The following is a 25,644-nucleotide window of genomic DNA, read 5'->3' on the forward strand; positions in this document are numbered from 1 at the left end:
CATCAGCTAGACCGTTGGTTCTCAAAGTGGGGTCCTTAGGCGGGGTTCCAGGGGGTCCCCCAGCAAAATCTGTTAATATAGCATCACAATAATTTTAACCACTTTAACCTTTTATACTTTGGCTGTAGCAGATATACAAGCTCACAGCACGGCACTCTCGGTGCCGCGCTATGAGCTTGTAGATCTGCTATTTTTTTTAAAACACATTTTGTGCAAATCTTGGGATATAATATTTTTTAAAGAGAACATTTGTAACTCAAATCCTTTCTTCATGGGGGTCCCTGGAACGAAATATTTTGACATGGGGGTCCGCGGCCAAATACATATCATTTTGGGGGTCCTTGACATGAAAAGGTTTGAGAACCACTGAGCTAGACCAGTGGTTCCCAAACGTTTTAGCTCAAGACCCCAAAGAGAAATTAGACGTTTGCCCGGGATTAGGGATCACGTTTTTTTGCTCCCGATCCCGATCATTTGATTTTGAGTATCTGCCGATACCGATTTTTCCCAATCTGATATTTCGGCAATGCATTAAGAAAATAAAAAAAGAAAGCATTGAAGTTGTCTCATACAGGTTTTTTGTTTTGTTTATTTAAACGACATGGTCATGGATACCTTTATATATGTTTTTTTAGTGCAGCATTGGTTCAAAACGAGTACACTAAATTAATATCTTTATAGCTTAGTGGTACAGCACAAAATATTAAACTTAAATATCCTCTCTTGAACAAACTAAAATATGTCAAAAATCTCAGCAATTCCAATGTATCAAAATAACTTCTCATCTAAGCAGTAGCAGTGATAGCTAGCAGGTTTTCAATGTAGTTTGTGGGTTCCAGGACCCAGGAGTGGTCATTTGAATGGGTCCCAGAATCCCAGGGACAGTTTGAGATTCTACGAGTCCCATTCAGACAGTATGGCAACATGGTCTGCCTTTCATTGCTTTCAAGACGAGAAACGATCAATGTCACTCTCTGCCTTTCAAGTATATTCAAGGCAAAAAAAGTACCTCATGCCACTGCTATGTGCTAAATGCTAGTGCTAGTCCCAAACTCAGATGGAATTTATAGATTTAAACTCTGTGAAAGGGATCTTTTTTTTAATGAGGCAATGTCGCGAGCAGTCTACAATGTGAGCGATTGCAAAGTGGAGTCTTTTTTTTTGTTCTGGCCCCACAGTGGTGGAATGAACTCCCCACTGATGTCAGGACAGCAGAGTCACTGCCCATCTTTCGCCGTAAACTGAAAACCCACCTCTTCAGGAAACACTACCCTTCCTCTTCGCCTTGCCTGCTTGTTGTTAACTAGTTATACGAACTCTTGTGTTATTATTGTATTGGATCTTTTTTTGTCGATACACTTATTTGTTTTAACTCTTGCTCATTTGATTTGTCGATACACTTATTTGTTTTAGCTCTTGCTCATTTGATTTTGCTATTTGTCTCATCTGTTTAAGAAAGTAGGTAGCTGATATATTGCACTTTTACCTTAGCGCTAGGTATACTCTTAGTTGCTTGTTTTAGCAGAAAATGCACTTAGGACTTCTGGTGATTAGTAGTTTCGTTCCCTACCTATGTTGAATGCACTTATTGTAAGTCACTTTGGCTAAATGACTGTAATGTAATGTAAATGTGGAGTCATGTCTGTGTCACGCACTAAAAAGATTTATAAAAGTATATATATATATTTTTTAAATGACGTGAACATCCCGATTTCCAATCACCTGATCGGATCAACCCTACCCGGGACCCAAACTAACAAGAATATAGCAGAATATATGCAGGCTATAAAATGTATACTTACTCCCATCGTGTACCCTGGAGTAATAGTATAAGACCTTGACTACACACATATGGCTATTTTCCCGTCCACACAACCTTAATAAAAATGACATTAATAATAAAATAACAGATCAAGAACACCCTTATGTGTTAAATTAGGCACGGGCTACGGGGGGGAAAGTTCATTTTTATTTTATTATTTTACAATTCCATCTTCATTAAAGACAGATGTGCACTCACCAACAGCATTTCACAAGTATAGAATGACAAGTGAATGTCCGGACTAATTGGCTGCGCATAGGTGATTCCATGGTTATATCTCATTTGCTGACTCTTGCTATGTATAATTACTCTTCAATTAACAGCTGATGAATACCTGATAAATCCACATACAGTATCTTAACTCATTCAGTGTCAAGTAAATAAAAACATAATTGCCCACAGTGCCAGCGATTTTCTTACCTACGTAACCACAGAATATTTAGTTCCAGTATGATCGATCCCCTGATGGTTGATAATCACGCAGGGTTTCACTGTGTTTCCGTGAAAAAAGCTCCTGTTCGCTTGTTATACACCGTTGAAAATGGCATGTCTCGCCAAAAACACATAGTATAACACAAGAGCAGAGATACAGGCTTTTTCCGAAATACATTAACCAGGAAGTGAATAGAGCTTTACATGTTGGGATCACGTTATCTCCTGGTTTTGTGTGAAAAAAAATAATAATAATTATACACACACCTATATATACATACATACATACATAATTATATATATTTTTTCTTTTTCTAAGAAATTCTAAAACGGATATGTTAACGTCTTTGGCACTCTGGGCTTCTGAAAAAAATTGGCCGTGTACACGTCTTTGGCACTGAATGATTCAAGATGTGCATTTTGTGCATGTCACTCAAGCCTTTGCCACAAAGGGAATCCCCCTCTGTATGAGTCACACTTTTGACCACAGCATTTGCCACAAACTGGAAAAGTAATGAGCTTTACCCTATTAGTTATGTGTTTTGGATTACTTTTCTCTACAGCCTTTGATGAGTCTTTTCAGATCACCCTTTTGAATACAGCCAAGGCCACAGACAGTACATGCAAAGGGATTGGGCTGGGCTTTTCCCCAGTAAGAGTCAGCGTGTGTGTGTGTGTGTGTTCACATTACTCATGAGACTTTGTCAATAGGTTTTTCCCCTGTATGAGTTTCTCCAGAACCTGCTGGCTAATACAGCCTTTGCCACACACTGCACACTTAAAGGGCATTTCCCCTGTATGTGCATACATGTGTGCTTTTAGAGAACTCTTATTACTAAAGTCTTTGTCACAAACTGTGCATGTAAAGGGCTTTTCCCCTGTATGGCTCCTCATATGTGATTTTAGATTATGACAGCCTTTCCCACAAACTATACATGTAAAGGGCTTTTCCCCTGTATGGGTCCTCATGTGTAATTTTAAACTACGACAGCCTTTCCCACAAACTGTACATGTAAAGGGCATTTCCCCTGTATGGGTCCTCATATGCGATTTTAGACTAGTACATCCTTTCCCACAAATTGTACAAGTAAAGGACTTTTCCCCTGTATGAATCTTCATGTGTCTTTTAACAGCACCGTTTTTAATAAAGCCTTTGCCACACACTGTACATGTAAAGCGTTTTTCCCCAGTATGAGTCATCATGTGAAGTTTTAGATGACTCTGGTACCTACAGCCTTGGCCGCAAACTGTACACTTAAAGCGTTTCTCCCCTGTGTGAATCCTCACGCGATTTTCAAGTCTACGCTTCTGACTAAAGGTTTTTTCCCTTGTATGAGTCTTCATGTGTTTTTTAACTGCATACTTATGAATACAGCCTTTGCCACACACTGTACATGTGGAGCGTTTTTCCCCAGTATGAGTCATCATGTGCATTTTTAGATTACTCTGGTCTCTACAGCCTTGGCCGCAAACTGTGCACTTAATGTGTTTATCCCCTGTGTGAATCATCATGTGATCTACTGCTCTACGCTTCCATCTAAAGCCTTTGCCACAAAATGCACAAGTAAAGGGTTTTTCCCCTGTATGAATCCTCTCGTGTCGTTCTAGTTCACGCTTTTCACTAAATGCTTTACCACAAACTGTACATATATAGGGTTTTTCCCCTGTATGAATCCATGTGTGTTTCTCCAGCTGACTCTTGCTAATACAGCCTTTGCCACACAATGCACACTTAAAGGGCATTTCCCCTGTATGTGTAAACATGTGTGTTTTTAGAGAACACTTATGACTAAAGTCTCTGCCACAAACTGTACATGTAAAGGGCTTTTCCCCTGTATGGCTCCTCATATGTGATTTTAGATTATGACAGCCTTTCCCACAAACTGTACATGTAAAGGGTTTTTCCCCTGTATGGGTCCTCATATGCAATTTTAGACTACGACAGCCTTTCCCACAAACTGTACATGTAAAGGGCAATTCCCCTGTATGGGTCCTCATATGCGATTTTAGATTATTACAGCCTTTCCCACAAATTGTACAAGTAAAGGCCTTTTCACCATGATTAGTCATCATGTGTTTTTTTAGATTACCCTTTGAGCTATGGCCTTTACCACAAGATGTACAAGCAAAGGGTTTTTCCCCTGTATGCGTTCTCATGTGTTCTTCCATTAAACGCTTTTGACTATATCCTTTTCCACAAACTGTACACATATAGGGTTTTTCCCCTGTATGAATCATGTTATGTTGCTCCAGAATACTCTTGCTAAGACAGCCTCTGCCACACACTGTACACTTAAAGGGCATTTCCCCTGTATGTGTACACATGTGAGTTTTTAAAGTACTCTTATGACTTAAGCCTTTGCCACAAACGGTACATGTAAAGGGCTTTCCCCCTGTATGGCTACTCATATGTGATTTTAGATTATGACAGCCTTTGCCACAAATTGTACAAGTAAAGGCCTTTTCCCCATGCTTATTCTTCATGTGTGATTTTAGATTACTCTTTGTGGTATGGCCTTTGTCACAAACTGTACAAGTAAATGGCCTTTCCCTTGTATGGGTCCTCATGTGTCTTTCCAGATCACCCTTCTCAATGCAGCCCTTTTCACAAATTGCACAAGTAAAGGACATGGGCTTGGCTTCCACAGTTTGTGTCTTGTGTGATTTTAGTGTATTTAAAGCTGACTGACCTCCCCTGGTGTCCTCCCACTCATCACTGTCTTCAGTGATGTCAGATTCAGAGCAGTGTGAAGAGAGGAGCTGGTCATCACTAGTTGGTTGTGATGGAACCCAGTACTCTATATAAGCCTGTGTTTCCATGTGTTCAGTTGAGGTGCTGGCTCGAGGCTCTTTCTCTCTGTATTCAACATGACCTTCACTCTTCATTGCTAGTGATGTCCATGTTGACCCATCTGCCTCCTCGCATCTTTGAAGTAGCTCATCCTGTAGTGATGTCCATGTTGACCCATCTGCCTCCTCGCATCTTTGAAGTAGCTCCTCCTGTAGTGATGTCCATGTTGACCCATCTGCCTCCTCGCATCTTTGAAGTAGCTCCTCCTGTTCCTCTTTGATGTGTGGAGGCTCTGGTTCCTCCTGGATCAGACTGGGGCTTCTCTCATGATGTTCAGGTGAAAACTCTTTACACACAGGGAGGTGCAAGGAGTCTAGGCAAAAGATAAATGAGAGGAGACCAAATGTAAATGAAAAGTAGTGTTTGAAATTAAAACATTCCCATGCAGTGATTCTTCTTCTAGAGCTGTGGTAGATGAATTAACTTCCTGTAAATACAATTTACAGCAAGTTAAACGATCAATAAAATACACGTGTTATCACCTGCAACATTGTAATTCACCAACTCTCGAATTGTACGTTTTGTATGTACAAGATGTTGGAATACAACAGCCTCTCATAATACATGATCAGCAGTTTACTCAACATCAGTACAACTTGATGCTATCCTCAAATCATCCCATAACCACATAAGCCCTCCATTTACACAAATTATTATTGGGGCCTGAGCACAGCACAAGTGCAAAGCCCTATTGAAATTGCATAGATTCATCACATTTTTGAGGGCCTAAACGTACTCAAAAAGTTGCACAACTTTGCACACACAACAAGTGTCGAACAATTACGTATTTCAACACATTGACTGCCAAGGGGTTTTCTAGAACAGGCTCTCCCACTGCCAAGGTTTTTGACCATTCTGACTTATTTTTGAGGGCCCACAGAAGATTTTGTATTAGGACTATGAAAACATTTCTAGCTAGAGGAGTTTGAATACAGCTTGGTTTTCACCAAAAAGAGGCCTTTTTCTTCAGAAGCTGAGACATGAGCGTTTTAGTAAATGACACACATTTAGAGGCATAACTTGATTTCAAAAGTGTTTCAAATTTATTTTGCGCCTTCATTGACATCAGTCATGTAAACAATACTTGTTTATAAAAAGAAATAAAATAAAACTGCTTTTGATTGTACATTTATTGCTCTGTTTCGCTCCAAAGTGCTCAATTCAAACAACATTTTTCACATTTTTTTTTTCTTCCAAATAATAATAAATAATAATTCAAAGTTGATGTGCAACATCAATATATTCATCAAGAGCGTCATTTTCCAAACTTTTTGCCCACACAATTCAAAATCTCAATACTACATTCATAGCAGATCTACAAGCTTGCCTTTTTTCTCTTATGCCATTTATGACATGTTGTGAATCTCTAGGGAGTTCAACATCAACAAATTGGTGCTATTAGAGCAAAATAAATAAATAAAAGTAAAATCTCTGCCTGGCTATAAATCACATGAAGCAGTATGAATAGGCAGGTTGAGGTTGGTAGGTTGAACAAAATAGTAGCAGCCGCTTCACAAAGTGCAAGCCATTTCAAACTAAATGTAACATCAAATAATAAATACTAATCATTCAAATCAATAAATTGAGTGCAATTAGTGCAAATAAATAAACAAAAATAAAGTTCTTTTTTTTTGCATTACCCTGAGCGGATCAGCGTGCGTCTACCCTTCACCCGGCTCTCGAGGCCACTCTAGTAGTCTTGTACAGTGTGGTAACGATGTGTACATTTGTAGTGCAAGGGCACACGACAGGACTTACACTCATAGCTCGTTTCGCTCCGGATGTTTTTCCCGTCCTTCTTCTTCGTCGGTAGCTTCGATCGGGCACAAACCCTACAACGCCTTTGTGGGTACTGCTTAGATGAACTTGATTTTGGGAGTTTGATCAGTTCGTGATCTAGTCTGTCATTCATCCTGGACGGAGGGTCAACGTTTGGTGGCAATGGGTGTCTACCCTCCTGAGGACGGGCGGCTCCGGGGCGATCCCCAGGAGGCGGGGCCTCATTCCTACCCTCCTGAGGACGGGCGGCGCCCTCTTCCTGCTCAGGGAGTGGGGCCTCAATCCCATCCCCCTGAGGAAGGTCTTCATCCTCTTCCTCGGACCCCTCCTCAGGAGGCGGGGCCTCATTCCTACCCTCCTGAGGACGGGCGGCGCCCTCTTCCTGCTCAGGGAGTGGGGCCTCAATCCCATCCCCCTGAGGAAGGTCTTCATCCTCTTCCTCGGACCCCTCCTCAGGAGACGGGGCCTCATTCCTACCCTCCTGAGGAGGGGCCACTCCCCCAAGGTTCCCGAGGGTGGTCCAGGACTTCACTACTGCCAGGATGAACGAGTAGAAGTTCTGAATTCTGCCAGCTGGGTGCCTGGCCTTGTAGATGACATAGGCGTTGAACTGGGCAATCTGGAGCATATAAAAGAAGAACTTTTTTGTCCACTTCCTGGTTTTCCTGGTGCACATGTAGTAGCTGAGGTTCTGGTCCAGCTTGTCGACCCCGTTCATGTGTTTGTTGTACTCAATAACACACACAGGCTTATCTTCGATCACCCTCTTCCTCTTCCGTTTCTCCTTCCTGGACACGGGCAGCATGCCATCAGGGTGCAAGGTGGAGATCATCGTGACGATTTTTGTTTTCTTGGCTCGCCATGCCAGTACCATCACGTCCCTGGAGTGGCGAGAGATGGTGGACCCCAGTGGCAGCTTTGCAGGGGTAACATCTGCGATGGCTGCTGGCTGTCCTCGGCGCTTACGAAGGGTCCCGCAGACGTATGTCTTTTTCTCATCCAGGAGCATAATGGCCGTGTCCACCGAGTTGTACAGGTTGTCCATGTAGAGCCTATACCCAAGTCCGCCTAACCTGCCTAATAGTTGTTTTATGGTGGCAGGTAGTGTCTGCTTCAGCTTACAGTATGGCAGCATGTTGTGGAGGTAGCCTGTTGCTGAATCACACAAAATGTACGACCTGATGCCGTACTTGACCGGCTTCTGTGGGGCATAGACCTTGAACTCCAGGCGTCCCCGCCACAACAGCATTCCCTCATCAATACTGATGTCCACGCTCGGCAGGTACATTTCCTGGAAATTGGCCAGCAAGGACTGCAGCACTGGGCGGACTCTCCAGAGTTTGTCCTCGTCTTCGGGCTTTTTTGGTTTAGGGCGGGGGATGGTGTTGTCCACGAAGTGCAGGTTGCTCAAAATAGCCTGGAACCTGTTCCTCGGCATGACTTTCTGGAAGACGGCGGCCTCGATGTACTCATCAGTGGACCAGTACATTTCGAGCTCAGGCTTTTGGTTGATTCCGGTGAGAAGAAAGAGCCCCAGGAAGCGCTTGAGCTCGTTTAAATCCACCGGTTCCCACTTATTGGATCTGGCATACTTCTTGTCACTGCGCGGCTGCTGTAAGGCATAGCGGTTGGTTTGAGTGCAGATTTCCTCCAACAACTCATCCGACACCAGCAGCTCAAAGAAGTCCACGGGCTTATCAGACTGCAGAGGCATTCTGAGGACCCGGAGTCCCAGCTGTGAAGGGGATGTCCCGAGGACACCAGCCTGTGGACAACCACACCGGAGGAGGACCCTTGTCCTTGCCACCACCTGTGAATTATAGAAATAGATCATTACCATAAAATACTTTTTACACACACACACACACACACACAACACACAACACACACACACACACACACACACACACACACACACACACACACCTTACCTCCACGACCAGCTCCACGAACCGCTCCACCAACTGCTCCCTCCTCCAGCACCTCCTGCAGCAACTCCTCACCACCACTAGCATGCAACCCTGTGATAACATAAAATATACTTTTATTTAGATATTATGTCCATCTTTAGCAAAGCATTTATCATCCACAGACCACATGCATATATACACTGAATAAATAAATATGAGAGAGTACATTTACCATTACCCTGGTTTTAGCATTTTTTCATTCCTGTGCTATAATTGACAATTCACTCACCCCTACTGTACTACCGTCATCATCATCTGCATCCATGGCACCCACCAGTACCTCCTCCTCAGCATCAGAATCTAGAATACAATTTCAAATACTCTGGTGAATATTATGCATTTAGCAAACATTATCCAGACAGAGCAGAGCGACTGACAAAAGGCACATATGAGATCAAATAGACATGCCTGGTCGACATCAAAGGCTTCAGTTCAGGTCAGAAAAACAACATACAGATCTACAAGCTCTATTTTTATGTGTTATTTTTACACAATAAAAAAAAAATCAATAGAGCCTAAACATTGTAATCATCTCATAAGATATATATATATATATATATATATATATATATATATATATATATATATATATATATATATATCGCGTTTTGAGGCGTTGTGCGAGGCTCGCTCCGTTGTGGTCGCGAACCACAGGTTGAGAACCGCAGACACATACTTTAGACGGGCCTGTCGGGCACTTATGTTGCCAGATTGTGGGAAAGTAATAAGCAACAATATTATGCATTTAGCAAACATTATCCAGACAGAGCGACTGACAAAAGGCACATATGAGATCAAATAGACATGCCTGATCGACATCAAAGGCTTCAGTTCAGGTCAGAAAAACAACATGAACAGATCTACAAGCTCAAACAGCTTGTTGATCTGCTATTTTTATGTGTTATTTTACACAATAAAAAAAAATCAATAGAGCCTAAACATTGTAATCATCTCATAAGATAGATGCATATATATATATATATATATATATATATATATAGGCCTATATCGCGTTTTGAGGCGTTGTGCGAGGCTCGCTCCGTTGTGGTCGCGAACCACAGGTTGAGAACCGCAGACACATAGGCTACTCTAGACGGGCCTGTCGTGCACGCGCACTTATGTTGCCAGATTGTGGGAAAGTAATAAGCAACCAGGTCTATGAAAACGAGCCCATAAGAAGCGAATAGCCGAGTATAGGCCACATGAGCACTTCAAATATATCAAAAAAAAAGTGCTCACAATCACCATCATTTTCAAGCAGATTTACAGAAAAACAAGTCCAGTGTGGCTTAGCAGACCTAGCCCTGAAACAGATACAAGCGTCATGTGAACCATGGCTTAGCAAACCTGGCAACGACGATAGTTTACTTTTCTGCATTGAATCAACTAAACGCACGGTCAGATGAACTAGTAACGAATACAACTCGATCAAATCAACTTGTAACACATAAAACGATAAAAAAAAAATGTATGCTTACCACTGGAAAAAGGACTGTGGCCCCGACTGGGCGCCGGACCCGGTTCCCAAGCCGAGCCCTCAGAGGCTTCACTACTGCTGTCGCTGTGGCTGTCGGGTTCCTCCGCTCCTGACCCCAACTCGCTCCCCGTAACACTGCCGCCGGGCCGGGCCCGGGCAGGGCTCGCAGGAGGACTTGGGACGGAGATCCGTGGACGAAGGACACGGGTGCTTCGGGTCCTACGGCCGGCGGGCAGGTCCTCGCGGTCCTGGGTGCCGACACTCGGCCCTGGCTGGAGGTCCACAGGAGGACAAACCACCGGAGCTTGCTCTTGGGAGGCTGCTGCAGCAGGCCCCACCAAGAACCTCTCCATGGACTGCTGACCAGGTCCGACGGTGTGCTTGCGCTTGCGTGAGCACTTTTTCCCTACCATAACTACCCTCTCACAGTACACTATATCTAAAATATAAACTTTATCTCCTCTCTATTACCACCTATTTTACTCCTCTTCTCTCCCTGTGACGCCGATCACCTCTCCTATATATCTTCTCCTATTTCTTCCACTCTATATTACCTCCACGCCCTCACTATCTATAATATATATATATATATATATATATATATATATATATATATATATATATATATATATATATATATATATATATATATATATATATATATATATATATATATATATATATATATATATATATATATATATATATATAAAACTCAGTAGGATTTATATATATCACTCACACTTACTACACTCAAAATATCAACTCACACACACAAACTCACGTACAAACAATTCACTCTTTCACTCAATATAACTCTCCCACACAAACTCACGTACAATTCACTCGTTCACTCAATATTACTCACGTATCTCACACTCGGATCTCTCGTTCACTCAACTTACGTATCTCACACTCGGATCTCTCGTTCACTCACAACTCTCTGAACTACTGCTACTGCTACTGCTACTAATACTACTACTATACTTCTACTACTACTACTACTACCACCACTACTACTACTACTACTACTATCACTACTACTATCACTACTACTATCACTACTACTACTATCAATCTATCTATCTATATCTCTATCTCTCTCTCTCAATCACGATCGGCTCTTACTAAACTTTTTGGAAAATGCACAGAACGAGGGGTGCGCGCAGCACCCCTTTTGTACGTTTCAGATCTCAGGACACCTGTTATTTTTCCACCGTGGCTTTGATCTGAGCAGGTCACAGTAACCTGGATTCTTTATTATTTACAAAACAACAATATTGGCGGCGCGATCAGTCAGTTTATCAAAGGGGTAACATGTTGTGTGTTTGTGTTATGATCTGTCCTGTCTGCAGTGTGTGTGTGGGGGACAGGTTGCGTGCGTGCGGGTGCACATTACGAGTGCGAGCACTGACGTGCACACCCTTCCTTCCCCCACCTGTTATTTTTCCACCGTGACTTTGATCTGAGCAGGTCACAGTAACCTGGATCCTTTATTATTTACAAAACAACAATATTGGCGTCGCGATCAGTCAGTTTATCAAAGGGGTAACATTCTGTGTGTTTGTGTTATGATCTGTCCTGTCTGCAGTGTGTGTGTGTGTGGGACAGGTTGCGTGCGTGCGGGTGCACATTACGAGTGCGAGCACTGACGTGCACACCCTTCCTTCCCCCATAGAGCCGTCTGCCGGCTGCTGCTACTCTCAGTGATTACAGGCAGTCAGGTGCGAGCGTGCGCGTGCACATTACGAGCGCGGCATGTGATGTGCACACGCTTCCCCAACGAGCCTGCCATGCTGCTTTGATTACTGCAGCGCAGCTGAGGGAAAGAGAGAAAGTGATCGGCTCGGATTAAACTTTAGGTTTGATGGGACCCCTGATCACTGCTTTAGTGAGTTGTAAAACATGTTTTGTGTGATCACATGTTCAGATTTTTTTTTTTCAACTTCTACGTCATTTTCATGAAAGAGATTAACCCACAATGTGCCTGAGGGGTTAATCTAATGTAAACCATTAAAAAGACCTTGGACCGTAGGGCTACGGTCTCGGCGCTTAACAGTTGGATTTAATGGACCGTAGGACTACGGTCTTGGCGGTTAATGTGTTAATGGTCTCGAAAAGGGGCGTGGCCTAATGGCTGGTTGTAATTAAAATGATTCATGGAAAGTTGCATGTTTGGAATAGCTGAAGGCAATAGTTCACCATTTCGGATATGTTTAGATTACTTTGTTTTTCTTTGCGATTTCAAAAGTTTTGGGATTTTGGCCTGGGGCCACATTGAGTGCTGGTGCGGGCCCAGTTGCCCATCCCTGCACTGGACTCAGTGACCTGCTTGTCGTAGGCACTAGCTGCCTCATTGGATTCAGATGAGAGTCCTTGTCCTTCATTGGAGCTACTTAGCCCCACCCCTTAATCTGATTGGTTGATATTTCATAGTTTAGCTTTTACAATTTCATAGTTTAGCTTTTACAATAAGTTTTAAAATTTTTAGCCCACGATTTTATAACCCTATTTTTAACACTCAGTGCCAATTGTCTATGTAATCCTGGGCACTACCTTCCCTCTGCCAACCTAGGGAGGCCAGGGCCGAGCTCATGCCTCCTTCAATGCATGAGAGCCAACTGACCTTCTTGTCACCTGACAGGGGGGAGTTTCCCTGGTTGGACGTAGCATGTGGAAAGAACACGTTATTCCAACCAGTTCCCTTCCCCTCCATCAGGCGCCCCGGCTGGCCAGGGGGAGGCAGTATAGTGACCAGGATTAGTGCATGTTTTTGTGAGGGTACCTACCCTAGGAGACACGGGGAGAACATGCAAACTCCACACAGAAAGGCCCTTTCGCCAACCCCACCTAAGGTATGGGCGCTGATGACGCGGAGGAGAGAACACGCCCCCAGCGCCCACAGCGTCCCCTGTGGGAATCGAACCCAGGACCTTGTAGCTGTGAGGCGACAGCGCTACCGACTGCGCCAAAGACATCGCCTGATTGCCGAGGTCGGAGCGCTATAATATCAACGTTCGGCCAATCAAAGAAAAGCACACGCACTGGGAGGACGGGATCGACTCCTGCCCGAGCCAACTTTCTTCAACTGTGGCTCTGCTTGCTTGTAGCATATATACTGTACATATAATGTAACATACTCTTGTATTCATTGCGTCTGTCATTCTAGACTTACAATTGATGAGATGATCAAAGCATTAATAATTACCACGAGCCACCGAGGGCACGTTGAGCCACGAGTTCAACGATGCTTGTAGGCAGCCGATAATATAACATTAACCTGATCAAAGCAGAACGTGAGCTTTTACTGGCTGACTTAATGTTCCTGCATGGTTTCTTTCCGACATACAGCTAAACATTGTTCAATTTTCTATTAAGTGTATAGACGAATCCACAGTCGCGCTGCCTGTAGCTGCCTGTAGGCGGCCATTGCTGCGGTGTCGCGTCCGCGGAGCGTTGACACCGCAGCAATGGCTGCGCCCAGGGCAGCGCTCCGTGGATTCGTGTATAGCCTACATTATATTTTGGCTATGTGATAAGAAGAAGAAGTGTAATAAAATTGTAGAGTGTGATTGTGAACGCTTTCCCTAACTCTACCCAAACTCTGTTAGTTATGTAACAAATAGGCAAACTCATCATTGAGCAATAAAAGAATATTCATGCTTATAGCCTCTCTGCATAATGTCAGGGTAATAGCAGCATGATGTGCTTATTATAGTAGCCAATACATTTGTATTTCTCATTCGGAAAACATTAAAATTGACGTTGAGATTAAAGCATTAATCATTCGACATTTGGCTCTGTACAAAAATAGCATATCTACAAGCTGTTGCAGCATGACGCATTGTCAGCTTGTAGATCGGCTATTTTCGGTGAATGTAGGTTACCCCGCAAAATAGGGATGCTGGTATAGCGTAAAAAAAAGAAAAAAAAAAGAGAGAGAAAATGTTATATCTCGGACCCCCTGTAGTAACTACGAGGACCCCCTAGATAGATAGATATATACTTTATTAATCCCGAAGGAAATTTGCTTTGCTCAACGGCTCCAGTGCAATACATTCATACAGAGGTCAATAAAAAGAAGCATGGTAAACATTTAAGAAAACATTACACCAATGGGAATGAATGAATGATATACAATGTTCTTATCCATAGGATATATAAAGAGCCAAGGAAACAAAAAGTCCCCTTATAGGAAAAGAAAAAGCTCACAAAAGACACTCAAACAAGAAAACACTCAGAGCAGATGAAACGGCAGCCTGCTCACAGGCGCTCGACACGCATCCTATGTGTCACCATGACTGCAGATCTGTCTAAGTGACTCTATAGGTAGCCTACATTATATTTTGCTTATATAATATAATGTTGACACTATGACGAGCTCTTGTTTCCCCTAACTCCCTAAACTCGTTTAGTTATGTAGGTAATAATAAATAGCCGGCATTTTGCAATCGTGTCATTGTTATCCAAGTTATTGCTTATTGCTAGTAATCAGTGGTGGAAAAAGTACTCAAACTTTTTACTTAAGTAAAAGTATCAATACCGCAATACGGAAATACTCTGTTACAAGTAAATGAAGACCGCATGGCTACTTAAAATTCACGAGGATTTGCAAATGAGCCATGCGGTCTTACTCTGTCTGCATGCTAGCCATGTCTTTGCTTAGCCTGGTAAACCCTCCGGAAATGTCATTTCGCAAGCTCTGTTACCGTCATGGATGAACTTCAACCAGGTGTTTGCACTTTTCCCTTACTGCTTCATTCATCTACATAAACGTTCATATTTCAATATAAAGGGCTGGCCATGGATGTTAGAATTATGTTCGGGCCCTCAGAATTACCTGTATCTTCCGTATTGTTCAATAAAAAGCATTTTAATCCGATTGGTGGCCATTTTCTCATAGAGTTATAACGTATCGGAGTGCAATTCACCTTCCAACCGATAAGGTCGCGATGTTGAAAGCTTATGGAGAAAAATGGCCACCAATCGGATTAAAATGCTTTTTATTTAACAATTGAGAATATTCGGGTACTTCTGAGGAAACGTACATAATTGTAAAATCCGTAGCCATGGGGTAAGCACTTTATATTTGGAATATGAACGTTCATGTAGATGTACGGACCAAAAAGGGAGAAAGTTTAAATACCAAGTTGAGCTCATCCATGACGGTCGGTCACGATATGACAGTCATGTTTCAGGGCTATAAACTCATACATGATTGGTTTTGCTGTTCTCAAATACATTACCCACAATAAATAAAATACTGGAGCACAGCCTGGGTACTTTGAAGGCAGTAAGCTAATCAAAATAGAAAAGATTGTAACTTCCTCTTGCAATGAACAGCCAACTAATTTCCAAATGGACTGCAGGTTATAATGTAAAAAAAACGAATACAATTACAAGATCATGATGTACCATGGAATGACAAAAGAACAAGCTGACAAAGTGTAAAAATCAATCAAATCAATCTTTATTTTTATTTAATCCTTTCTGTGCCGTTTCATCATGCTCCTCCTTCTTCCTCATTTAGGAATGGAGTCTGGGAGTTGGGGGAAAGATTTAACTGGTCAGTGAAACAGTAAATCCAGCAGGGAATTAAGGACCACAAGCAGTGACTGCAGGACCGTGATTGGCTGCCCAGAAGAGACAAAGAAGTTACTGCAGGCGCCACCGTGCCCCCCTTTTTTCTTCTTTTTTATAAATCTTTATATTAATTAATTTGTAGCCTATTGTGTTCACAATAAGCAACTTGTCATATTAATCAGATCCGGAAGAGTATATGAAAGCCATTTAAAATATTTATACTATTGGAATCTTACACACCTGCTCCCAAATAATTAATTACATCACCATTGCGCAAAAGTAGGTCAAATCAATCAGCTGTCTTGTCACTGCAGCAGCGCAAGTCAGAGCCCCCCTTAAAGTTTATAGAATGGATCTTCAGACAAACTATTGAGATTAAAAAGCTTTCTTCATGTCTTCCTCACCTCAAAGTAAACGTTGGATTGTTTCTTCAAGTGACCGGAGCACTGGTAGCGGCCAGTACAAGGTAACATGGGCGATTAACGATCCAGGTCTTTATATTGGATGTGATTTCTCCATCGCAACTCTTTCCCATCAAACAAAGTAATCCAAACTATTTTGTACTGCTTATTTTGCTTGTTAAAAGCATAATTGTATTAAGACATGACAGCAATATGGAAAAAACGAAAATATCTCAATTAAAAATATATTTCATAGAATAACCAAATATCATTTTGAAAACGGTTAGTAGGGGCAGCCCTGTTTAATTGAATATCCACGCACACCCCTACCTAATTGTATACATTTATATAGCCCTATTTGCTCCAAGCTGTTTTAAAAAAAATATATAGACTGTTGGAATAGGGTAGAATGATCCTGTTCTTAACGAATTACCAAGATTTAATGAGGAAAGAAGGCTGCATGCAGCAATTAAGCTTGTTTAGAAAAACGACGGGTGACGGGCTGGGCCCAATTTGACAATTATGACAATTATTTAATAAAATAAACTATCATCTTATATAAATACAATTGACACAAGGAATTGACACCCTCCCTTCTGCTGATTATAGTAAAATTAGAATCACAGAGATTTGTTGAAAATAATAGCCTAGTAGAGAGAGGCAGTCTGTGTGCTCTTTGCGGGTAGTTTTAGAATCCGCTGTGTGCTTTCCCAAAGCCGCACCCATGTGTGTGGGCAAAATAGCAATTTTGGGGATATAGCAACAACACGCCCACGGGCACGCCTCCACCCGCAAATAGCGGTGTCAGCATAATGGGTAACGGTTATAGCAGGTGCAGAATAGCGTTTAGGGACAGCGCCAGCTCCCTTATCCGCATTTAACGGGTAATGAGTAGAAAATCGCAGTTTTAGGGTAACGGGTAGGGGTTTAGCCTGCCGCAACTAGCCCAACACACTGCGTTATATTTATTCCAGAGTCCTGAGCCGAAGGTGACATCTCGCGAGTGGGTGGTCCTGCTCAATCTCCCCAGGCAGTAGACTCAAGCTGCCAGTGCGAATTAGGTAAAACACACGCCCGACTTGGTCTGTGTTTTGGACAGCTCCACTATAAATGATGATGTTGATATATTTTTGTCACGAAATAGAAAATAGTTGCTCAATCTTCGTTTCGGGTGTTTTTGTAACCCTGAGAGGGTACATAATAGAACCATATGGACCCACGACCATTTACATCCGACAGTTAAATTAACACAGTAAATTAAGGTCCCCGTGTACATCTGTTGAATACCGGCAAACAAAACTAAGCCCACAAATTGGTATTTGAGTCAACAAACGTTTTCTACTGACGTGACGTTCCGGGCAAGGAGGACCAGGACCTGCTCTGTGCTCTGTCCTCCCCGGGCAGTACAGTTGCCGGCCGGGCCGGAGAAAGATAGAGGGTGTGTGTATTTGACAACTTGATGGAGAAGGGATTTTGTCCCATGGTCACGTTGCAAACAAGCAAATGAAACGACGGGAGTCACGGGACACTTTTCTTTCACCAACGCTGACCAGAGCGACCAAAGTGAAGCGATTAAAGCGATTAGAATGAGTTTTTAGATCTTCAGGTCTGAAGTTGTCTGGTGGAGAAAACAGAGTAAACCTTTCTTTAAGAAGATTTGGATAGTCTTCTTAAATAAAAGTTGCCATGACCTTTGATTTGTTTATTCTCACAAGGATCACCCATTGATGTAAAGTCTTTGCTTTGTTCTAGAGTTTGAAACTTTAATTACTTATATTTTATTGCGAACACAAGGTGTCCTGATCTACACAGATCTAAGTGGCTTGAAAGACAATTTAGGTGTTACATCAGTAATGATGTCATCATATGTTATTTCACAATTGTACTGTACTATTAGATGGGTCAATGATCAAACAAGGGTTTGGGGCACGTACGTGTACTTTTCAACACGGCACTGTAGAGTGGTCGACTAGTAGAGCCACTTGTGCTCGCAGATGGCTCATGTTCACAGTATCAATGGCCCCGATTCATAACGAGGGTCGTAAATATGGGGTAAATAAAGTTCGTAAAGGCCGGTCGTATTTTGGTAGTCACAAACGGACGTGCAATTCCCAAAGGGGTTCGTATATCACAGAGACGTGCGTACAACCAGTGCGTATGACCAGGTGTGATGATTACTCTGGAAGGCTGCGTCCAACAGCATCCAACTTTAACGTCACCGTGCTGAACCGTGCTAAACAGCGTTGCCATGTCCGCTTATTATAAGCGAATTTGGGCTTATTTTTCTGTAAAGTTGCTTGTAAATATTGGTAGCTGTGGGGACCGCGTTTTTTTGGGCTTGTTTCTAAAGTGTAGTTGGTTATTTGGGCTTGATACACGACTACGATGACTGATCGTCACCCAGACCAAAGAGAGTAGACGTGGACCTCTCCGTTCGCTTTTTATACCGTGTGAAAAAACGTGACTTTCCCTATTCTGGCCGAAAATCACCGGAGAAAAACAACGTGACCCGGAAATTATTTATTTTTTTTACATCCGGCTCCGGGTGAGTCTGATGTAGTCAGGAAGCGAAAGTGATCATGAAAAATAAACAGAATAACGCGACCACAGTCAAAAGTAAAAACTCGGGATTTCTCGTGCTGGCACTGAGGGTACTCGGGAAAAACTCGGGATATGTCGGGGCGTGGCACTGAGAGAGTTAACCGTGCATACGCTTTTTACGAAACTCGGCCATATGGTAGATTTTTCAGCCATTTGCGTGAAACTATCATCTGTGTGAGCTCCTTTTTCACCAGTTCAGGTCTGTCGGTCCAATGACCTCTCTCTACAGCATCTGCCTGACAACCGCAAGGTAGCCGGTTCAAGGCTCACTTCATGCAGACTCAATTTAAAGTGCATTGCAAACAACATGACTGTATCAATGAATATGTGCAATTGTTAAAGATAACATGAAATGCTTATTTGAGAGTATGTTTTTTCAAAGTATGACATACTTCATTGTGAAAATAGCCGATCTACAATCTCACAACTTTTCAGATAGCAACGTTTTGTGAGCTTGTAGATCGTCTACTTTCACTAGTTTCTGTTCCGAGGAGACGTAAACATTTCTCTATCGGTAGATGGTTAGGAAACCAGTGATCTAGAGTAGTTAGCAAAACAGAGGCTTGGTCCATCAGGGACGGAAAGACGTATATATCAACAGACACTTCCAGGGCTATCTCTAGCTCAATGAGAAGAAAGGCAGCCTATGAGTCCGGAGGTCACTGGTTCGATTCCTGTCCCCGCCGATGTGTTGAGGTGATCATGATTTGGCATTCGTAGGCTTGCGCATAGTATTTCTTGAGGTTAGGGGTAGGCCTAGTTTTACTGAGGTTAGTGAGGGTTTAAAATGCTCATTCGTTAATTGCATGGTTTTCTTTCTCTAGTTCAATCTTCTATGTTTCTATGGCTTATTGTGCATATTACTTATCATTGCTTCTTTCTTTTTTCTTTATGCATTCACTGGCCCCGTATTATTGCTGCTTGCAGCTATATTTGTATTTATTTTTATGTGGACCTTGGTTGCTTTAAAATAATACCAAAACTCAGTGAGTTACAGGTTAAAAGTCGTTTCATTTATGTACCTTAATTTATTCAAATGAAATTATTAATAAATACTACAACTCAGTTAATATGTGACAACTAAGCATTTATTTTACTTTTTGACCTTACTGTACTTTGGTTGTGCTACTCAATTCAGTTTTGGCTGTGCCGGTGTATGCTGCTTAATTGACAGTTAAAGAAACTGTTTAAAGAAATAAAATAAACAGTATCTTAAGAATCAGCAGTCTTATTATTGTGGCAATTTAACAACAGTATCGTCTTAGAAAGACGATACAAATAACAATAATAATCCACGGGAGCCGCCATTTTGCGCATGTTCACTGCTCAGACCAAATTCTTTAGGTAACGCGTTTGCGTGTGACACACAACGAGGGCCGTCCGGTCTGCTGCCGTGATTCTACGGGTAACACATTTGAAAAAAAAAAAAACATGAATTAAAAATAAACGATACAAATAAAAGATAAACGTTAGTGGTGTAAAATGGCACCAAAAAAGATTCTGAAGGCAACAGAAAACAGTCCGCCGAAGTCCGAAGGCAACACAAATTTGGGGGGGGGGATTTTGGTGGGACTCATAAAATCTCCCTGGGATCCATCTAAAAGACTACCCTTGGGTCCCAGGACCCATTACATTGAAAACCTAGCAACATCACTGTTTAGGCATAGTTTTACTGAGGTTAAAGGAGGAGTTCACCCAAAAAATTACTTATTTCTATCAATTACACACCCCATGAAGCCTTGATTTCATGGATTTATTTTAGTTTTTGTGGCATTCCTAAAACAATAATCAGATGACTGTGTGTATTTTATTTCCGGAGGGAGACGCAAATAATCTACTTTGTGTCTCCTACCGGATACATTAGCCGGTAGGAGACGGGAATCAAATTATTAGCTTAGGAATGCGACAAAAACAAAAAAGAATCCATGGATTCAAGACTTCATGGGGTGTGCAATTGATAGAAAATAAGTCATTTTTTGGGTGAAACCTCCTTTAAGTTTAGGAATACGGCTAGGTTTTTACAGAGGTTAAGTTTAGGAATACGGTTAGGTTTAGACATAGATAGTTTTACTGAGGTTACGTTCAGGAATACCTGGTGGTGACCATTCCGAGGTTGCCGGATTTGACCAGCAGTGAGCGTGTTTTGGGCCTTGCCTTCTTGTATTCAATAAAACACTACAAACCTATCCTGTACAACTTTACTACAGATTTAAACCAGCAGTTAATAAAACGGTACATACCCGTCCTGTACGACTTTACTACATTAATAATAATAATAATAATAATTTGAGTCTGCTACTGCGGTCCACAGACTCGTCTCTGTCCCCAAAGCAAACCAGCGAAGCTTCGGGGACAGAGCCTTCAGTGTAGCAGCCCCCACCCTGTGGAACTCTCTCCCAATAGGGATTTGCCATGCTCCAACACTGGACTCTTTTAAGACTGCCTTGAAAAGACACCTATTCTCTCAGGCTTATGGCATATAGTTGTTTGTTATTTTGCTTGTTCGTTTGTCTGTTGGTTGTTCATTGTTTTTTGATGTTAAACGTCCTTGGGTTTATGAAAGGAGCTACATAAATTCAAGCCATTTTTATTGTTATTATTACATTATTGTGAATTAACCGGTACATACCCATCCTGTAAATTTTACAACAGGTTGTAAATTAAACATTATATACCTATCCTGTGCAACTTTACTACATGTTGTAAATTAAACAGTACATACCTATCCTGTTCAACTTTACAGCAGGTTGCATCGTTGCATCAAACAGTCCACGTCCCTGGTCCGTCTCTCGCTGTCCCTCTGACAATGTTGAATATGTTTGGGAGGCCATCTCTATAGACGAATCCACGGAGCGCTGCCCTGCGCGCAGCCATTGCTGCGGTGTCAACGCTCCTCGGACGCGACACCGCAGCAATGGCCGCCTACAGGCAGCTACAGGCAGCGCGTCTGTGGATTCGTCTATAGATACTGTAGACCTCTCCCTGTGATGCTCTGTGGAAATCACCAGTAGAAATGACTTTTGGTTATCATTCAGTAACCTTACATTATACAATGTAATCAAATCAAACTATAGACGTTTACCATGCTCTGTTCAGTTGAAAGGTGCAGTCACTAGGTGTGCTACAGTAAGTGCTAAAATAATTGTCCTCATCCTGATGTTAACACCAGGTGAAAATGGCAATTAAATTAAATACCTTTACTCCCGTCTGTCCTTGAATTCATTTTTTCCCCCTCATTTACTTCCCGTTTACATTGAGTGTAATACCGGCTTTCACCTGATGCGCCCCACCACCAAGGAAGCTAAATTAAGGAAAGGACACCAACGTCATTTTTAGGGATGCACGATATTGGTTTTTTGAAACCGATACCGATAACTTCCTGCTTCTCAAGACCGATACAGATAACCGATAATACAAATATATATACATATATTAAAAAATGAAAATAAATAGTTTTCAAATGTATATGAATCTGTAGCATTAGCACACCTTATGGTAAGAAATACTAGTAGTGGGCAAAGGTGGATTTAACATAGCTTTGAACAATAGAATACATTTAATCATAGAATCATTTTAATAATAATTATTATTTTATTTTGTATTATTTATGAATGTAGAATTTATTTTTACTATTTATTGTGTAGCAATAAAAGACTCAAAACACTGGCTTACAGTTGAATTATTGGCAACTAAAGAAATAGGAATTCAAGAAATAAGACAAATACTGACAATGCCTATGAACATTGGCTTGCAGTTATTGCACATAGCCAAAATGCAATAATAATATTATACTTGTCATTGAGAAAGGAAAATACAGTTGTCTTTTTGAGGAGAAGTAACCTTAGAAGTCACTTTAAGTTTAGCATGAGGGAGAGGGTCTACCCTCTTCAGGGAATTACTTGATATGATATCTCTAGGCTACAGAAAACATTCAGTTGACTATTAAACATACACAAGACACAGACGACAGACAACCGGTTACTTACAGCTGCCATTAACCCATTAAGACCTGGAACTGTGTCATTTTTAGATTTGAGCTAAAAAGCATTATTTTACACTTTGGCTATTCAAAAATAGCAGATATACAAGCTCATAGCGCGGCACAAAGTAGGTAAAGACATTTCTAATTACACTCATGATTATTTACCTGCATCATCATTGCCAGAATTGCTGCTATTTTTGCCACTTTTCATTGCAGCCAACCTCCCCTTCTTCATGTTTTCAATCCGCCATCTCCCTTTTTTACGAGGCATCTGAAAAACACAAATACATCTGATTAATAAAATATACTTTATAATAACAATTACATAACAGTATCATGTATAACTTAAAATGTGTCATTTCACTTGAATGAATACGATGCATTTTAATAAAATGGATCATTATTGAATACAAATTATAACCCTGAAAATAAAGTAATGTATTAAAATGATACTTTCTCATCATGTGTTTGTAATAGTTATTTAGCTTTTTAAGCAGAATGATGACTTTACTGGTTTACATAGTAATAAGTAGGTACGCAGGAGGATCACATCTCCTGCGCACTCAACGCAGCACTCTTTACATTATCTGGAATGCATCCTTCAAGCAATAAAGGTCTTAATATCTTTAGTTTGAGACACTTGAGGTAACGTGATCACCATCACATACTGAAGTACAATTTTGAGGTATTTGTACTTTACTTGGGTATTTCCAATTTCCAATACTTTTACTCCACTACATCTCGGATCCAAATATTGTACTTTTACTCCACTACATTTATTTGAGAACTTTAGTTACTAGTTACTTTGTAGATTGATTATTATTACAAAACATACATTAACCACTTCAGCCCTATATCAATTTCGGCCATTTGAAAATAGCCGATCTACCGCATTGTGAGCTTGTAGATCTGCTATAAGATTTTTTATAAATTTGAAAACTTGAAATGAGACATTCTGCATAATGAGTACTTTTACTTTTGGTACTTTAAGTACATTTTGATGCATTTTGAATACTTTTGTACTTTTACTCAAGTAGGCCTACATTTTGAATTCCGGACTTTCACTTGTGACAGTATTTCTGCATTGCAGTATTGATACTTTTACTTAAGTAAAACATTTGAGTACTTTTTCCACCACTGGTACCGACCAACCCCCCCTGGCTCACGGACTAACAAGACAGGCCGCCTCCCTTGAAAAACACTGACACACTGCGTCTGCCGAGGGCTAAAGTGCGATGCAATTCTGCAAAGGCAGATTCGTCTGGAACCAGGCTAGGTTTGCAGCGTAACATCTACTAAACAACACACAATCACATCTGAGTTAGCTAAGACTAGTGTTAGCACGCTATGCTGAGTGGGTGTCTCTATTGTTGCGACCCCGCAAGAGACCCCGGCCGCAACTTGCTTCTCCAGGAGAGCTAATAATAGCGGTGTTGCTTGTTACTTGCCGGGGTCTGCCGATCTGGAGACCGGGGTTCGATTCCAGCTCGGGGTGCGAACTGCGAAACGTTACAATATGTATACTAATATCCACGCAGTGCGGCATTATATGTACCACAGTAGCCCTGAAACATGACCGTCATACCATGACAGTCATGGCGCTGCATGTCACATGTGTTACATTCACAACCAGCACATCTACATAAACGTTCAGATTTCAAATATAAAGTGCTGATCCCCCGGCCACGGATGTTACAAGTTAAAGCGCACGGGTCTAAGTACCTGTATCTTCCGTATTGTTCAATAAAAAGCTTTTTAATTCGATCGCCGGCCATTTTCTTCGAATTTTCTTCATACGCTTTCAACAACACGCCCCTATCGGTTGGGATGTGTATTATACACTGATACATTATTAAAACAAATAGAACATGGCTGGCGATCGGATTAAAAAGCTTTTTATTGAAACTACGCAAGATACGGGTACTTAGAGCCATGCGCTTTAACTTGTAACATCCATGGCTTTGGGGGCAGCACTTTATATTAGAAATCTGAACGTTTGTACATGTACTGGTTGTAAATGTAACATTTTCAAAAAACTGTGCGTCATGTGAACCATGGCTAGTGCCACAGTAACAAGTGAAAACAACAACAAGCAGAATACAAGAGTAATTTTACCTTAAATCGGGATAAAGTTCAACAATGAACTGGAAAGAAGTGAAGTCCTGCTTTACACGATGAAGCTCACATGTGTTTCCAGATCAAAGCTGCTGCAGCGCCAGTCAAACGATGTTCCTCCGCGGTGGAAAGCCCGGTGACGCGATATTAATCAAAATGAGTTATGAGAAACTGAACCGGAACCGGAAACTGGCATGCAATCTTCGGACTACAGTTGCGTAGTCTTTCAAGCCTACTTTTTCATAATGTTGGAATGCTACTGAGGCAGAATAGAAACCATAGCTCTATGGCAGTTTACCGAAAACAGTGCTGTAAAACAACATCAAGCTGGTCATTCTGCCATACTTAATAGCAGTGGTGTAAAAAGTACTCACATGTTTTACTTAAGTAAAAGTATCAATACTGCAATGTAGAAATACTCTGTTACAGGTAAAGGTTCGGAATTCAAAATGTACAAAAGCATTGGCATCAAAATATATTTAAAGTACCAAAAGTAAAAGTACTCATTCTGCAGAATGTCCCTTTTCAAGTTTTCAAATGTATACACATATTTTGAAAATAGTGGCTATTCTCAAATGGACGATATGTAGGCCTATATAGGGCTGAAGTGGTTAATGTATGTTTTGTAATA

General features: G+C 41.4%; 1 protein-coding gene across 1 annotated transcript; it reads right to left on the minus strand.

Moving 5' to 3' along the window:
* Positions 1-1,842: 1,842 nt before the first annotated feature.
* Positions 1,843-25,137, minus strand: LOC308084566 (uncharacterized protein). Its single transcript, XM_080427259.1, has 4 exons — positions 25,014-25,137; positions 23,064-23,169; positions 21,639-21,908; positions 1,843-5,418 (listed from the first exon to the last, which is right to left on the minus strand). Exons 2-4 carry the CDS (start codon positions 23,167-23,169, stop codon positions 2,942-2,944), a joined length of 2,853 nt encoding a protein of 950 aa, XP_080283385.1. The 5' UTR covers positions 25,014-25,137; the 3' UTR covers positions 1,843-2,941.
* Positions 25,138-25,644: the final 507 nt, after the last annotated feature.

The sequence above is a fragment of the Gymnoscopelus braueri genome, assembly GCF_963280865.1.
Source record: "Gymnoscopelus braueri genome assembly, chromosome: 4".
Lineage (NCBI taxonomy): Eukaryota > Metazoa > Chordata > Actinopteri > Myctophiformes > Myctophidae > Gymnoscopelus > Gymnoscopelus braueri.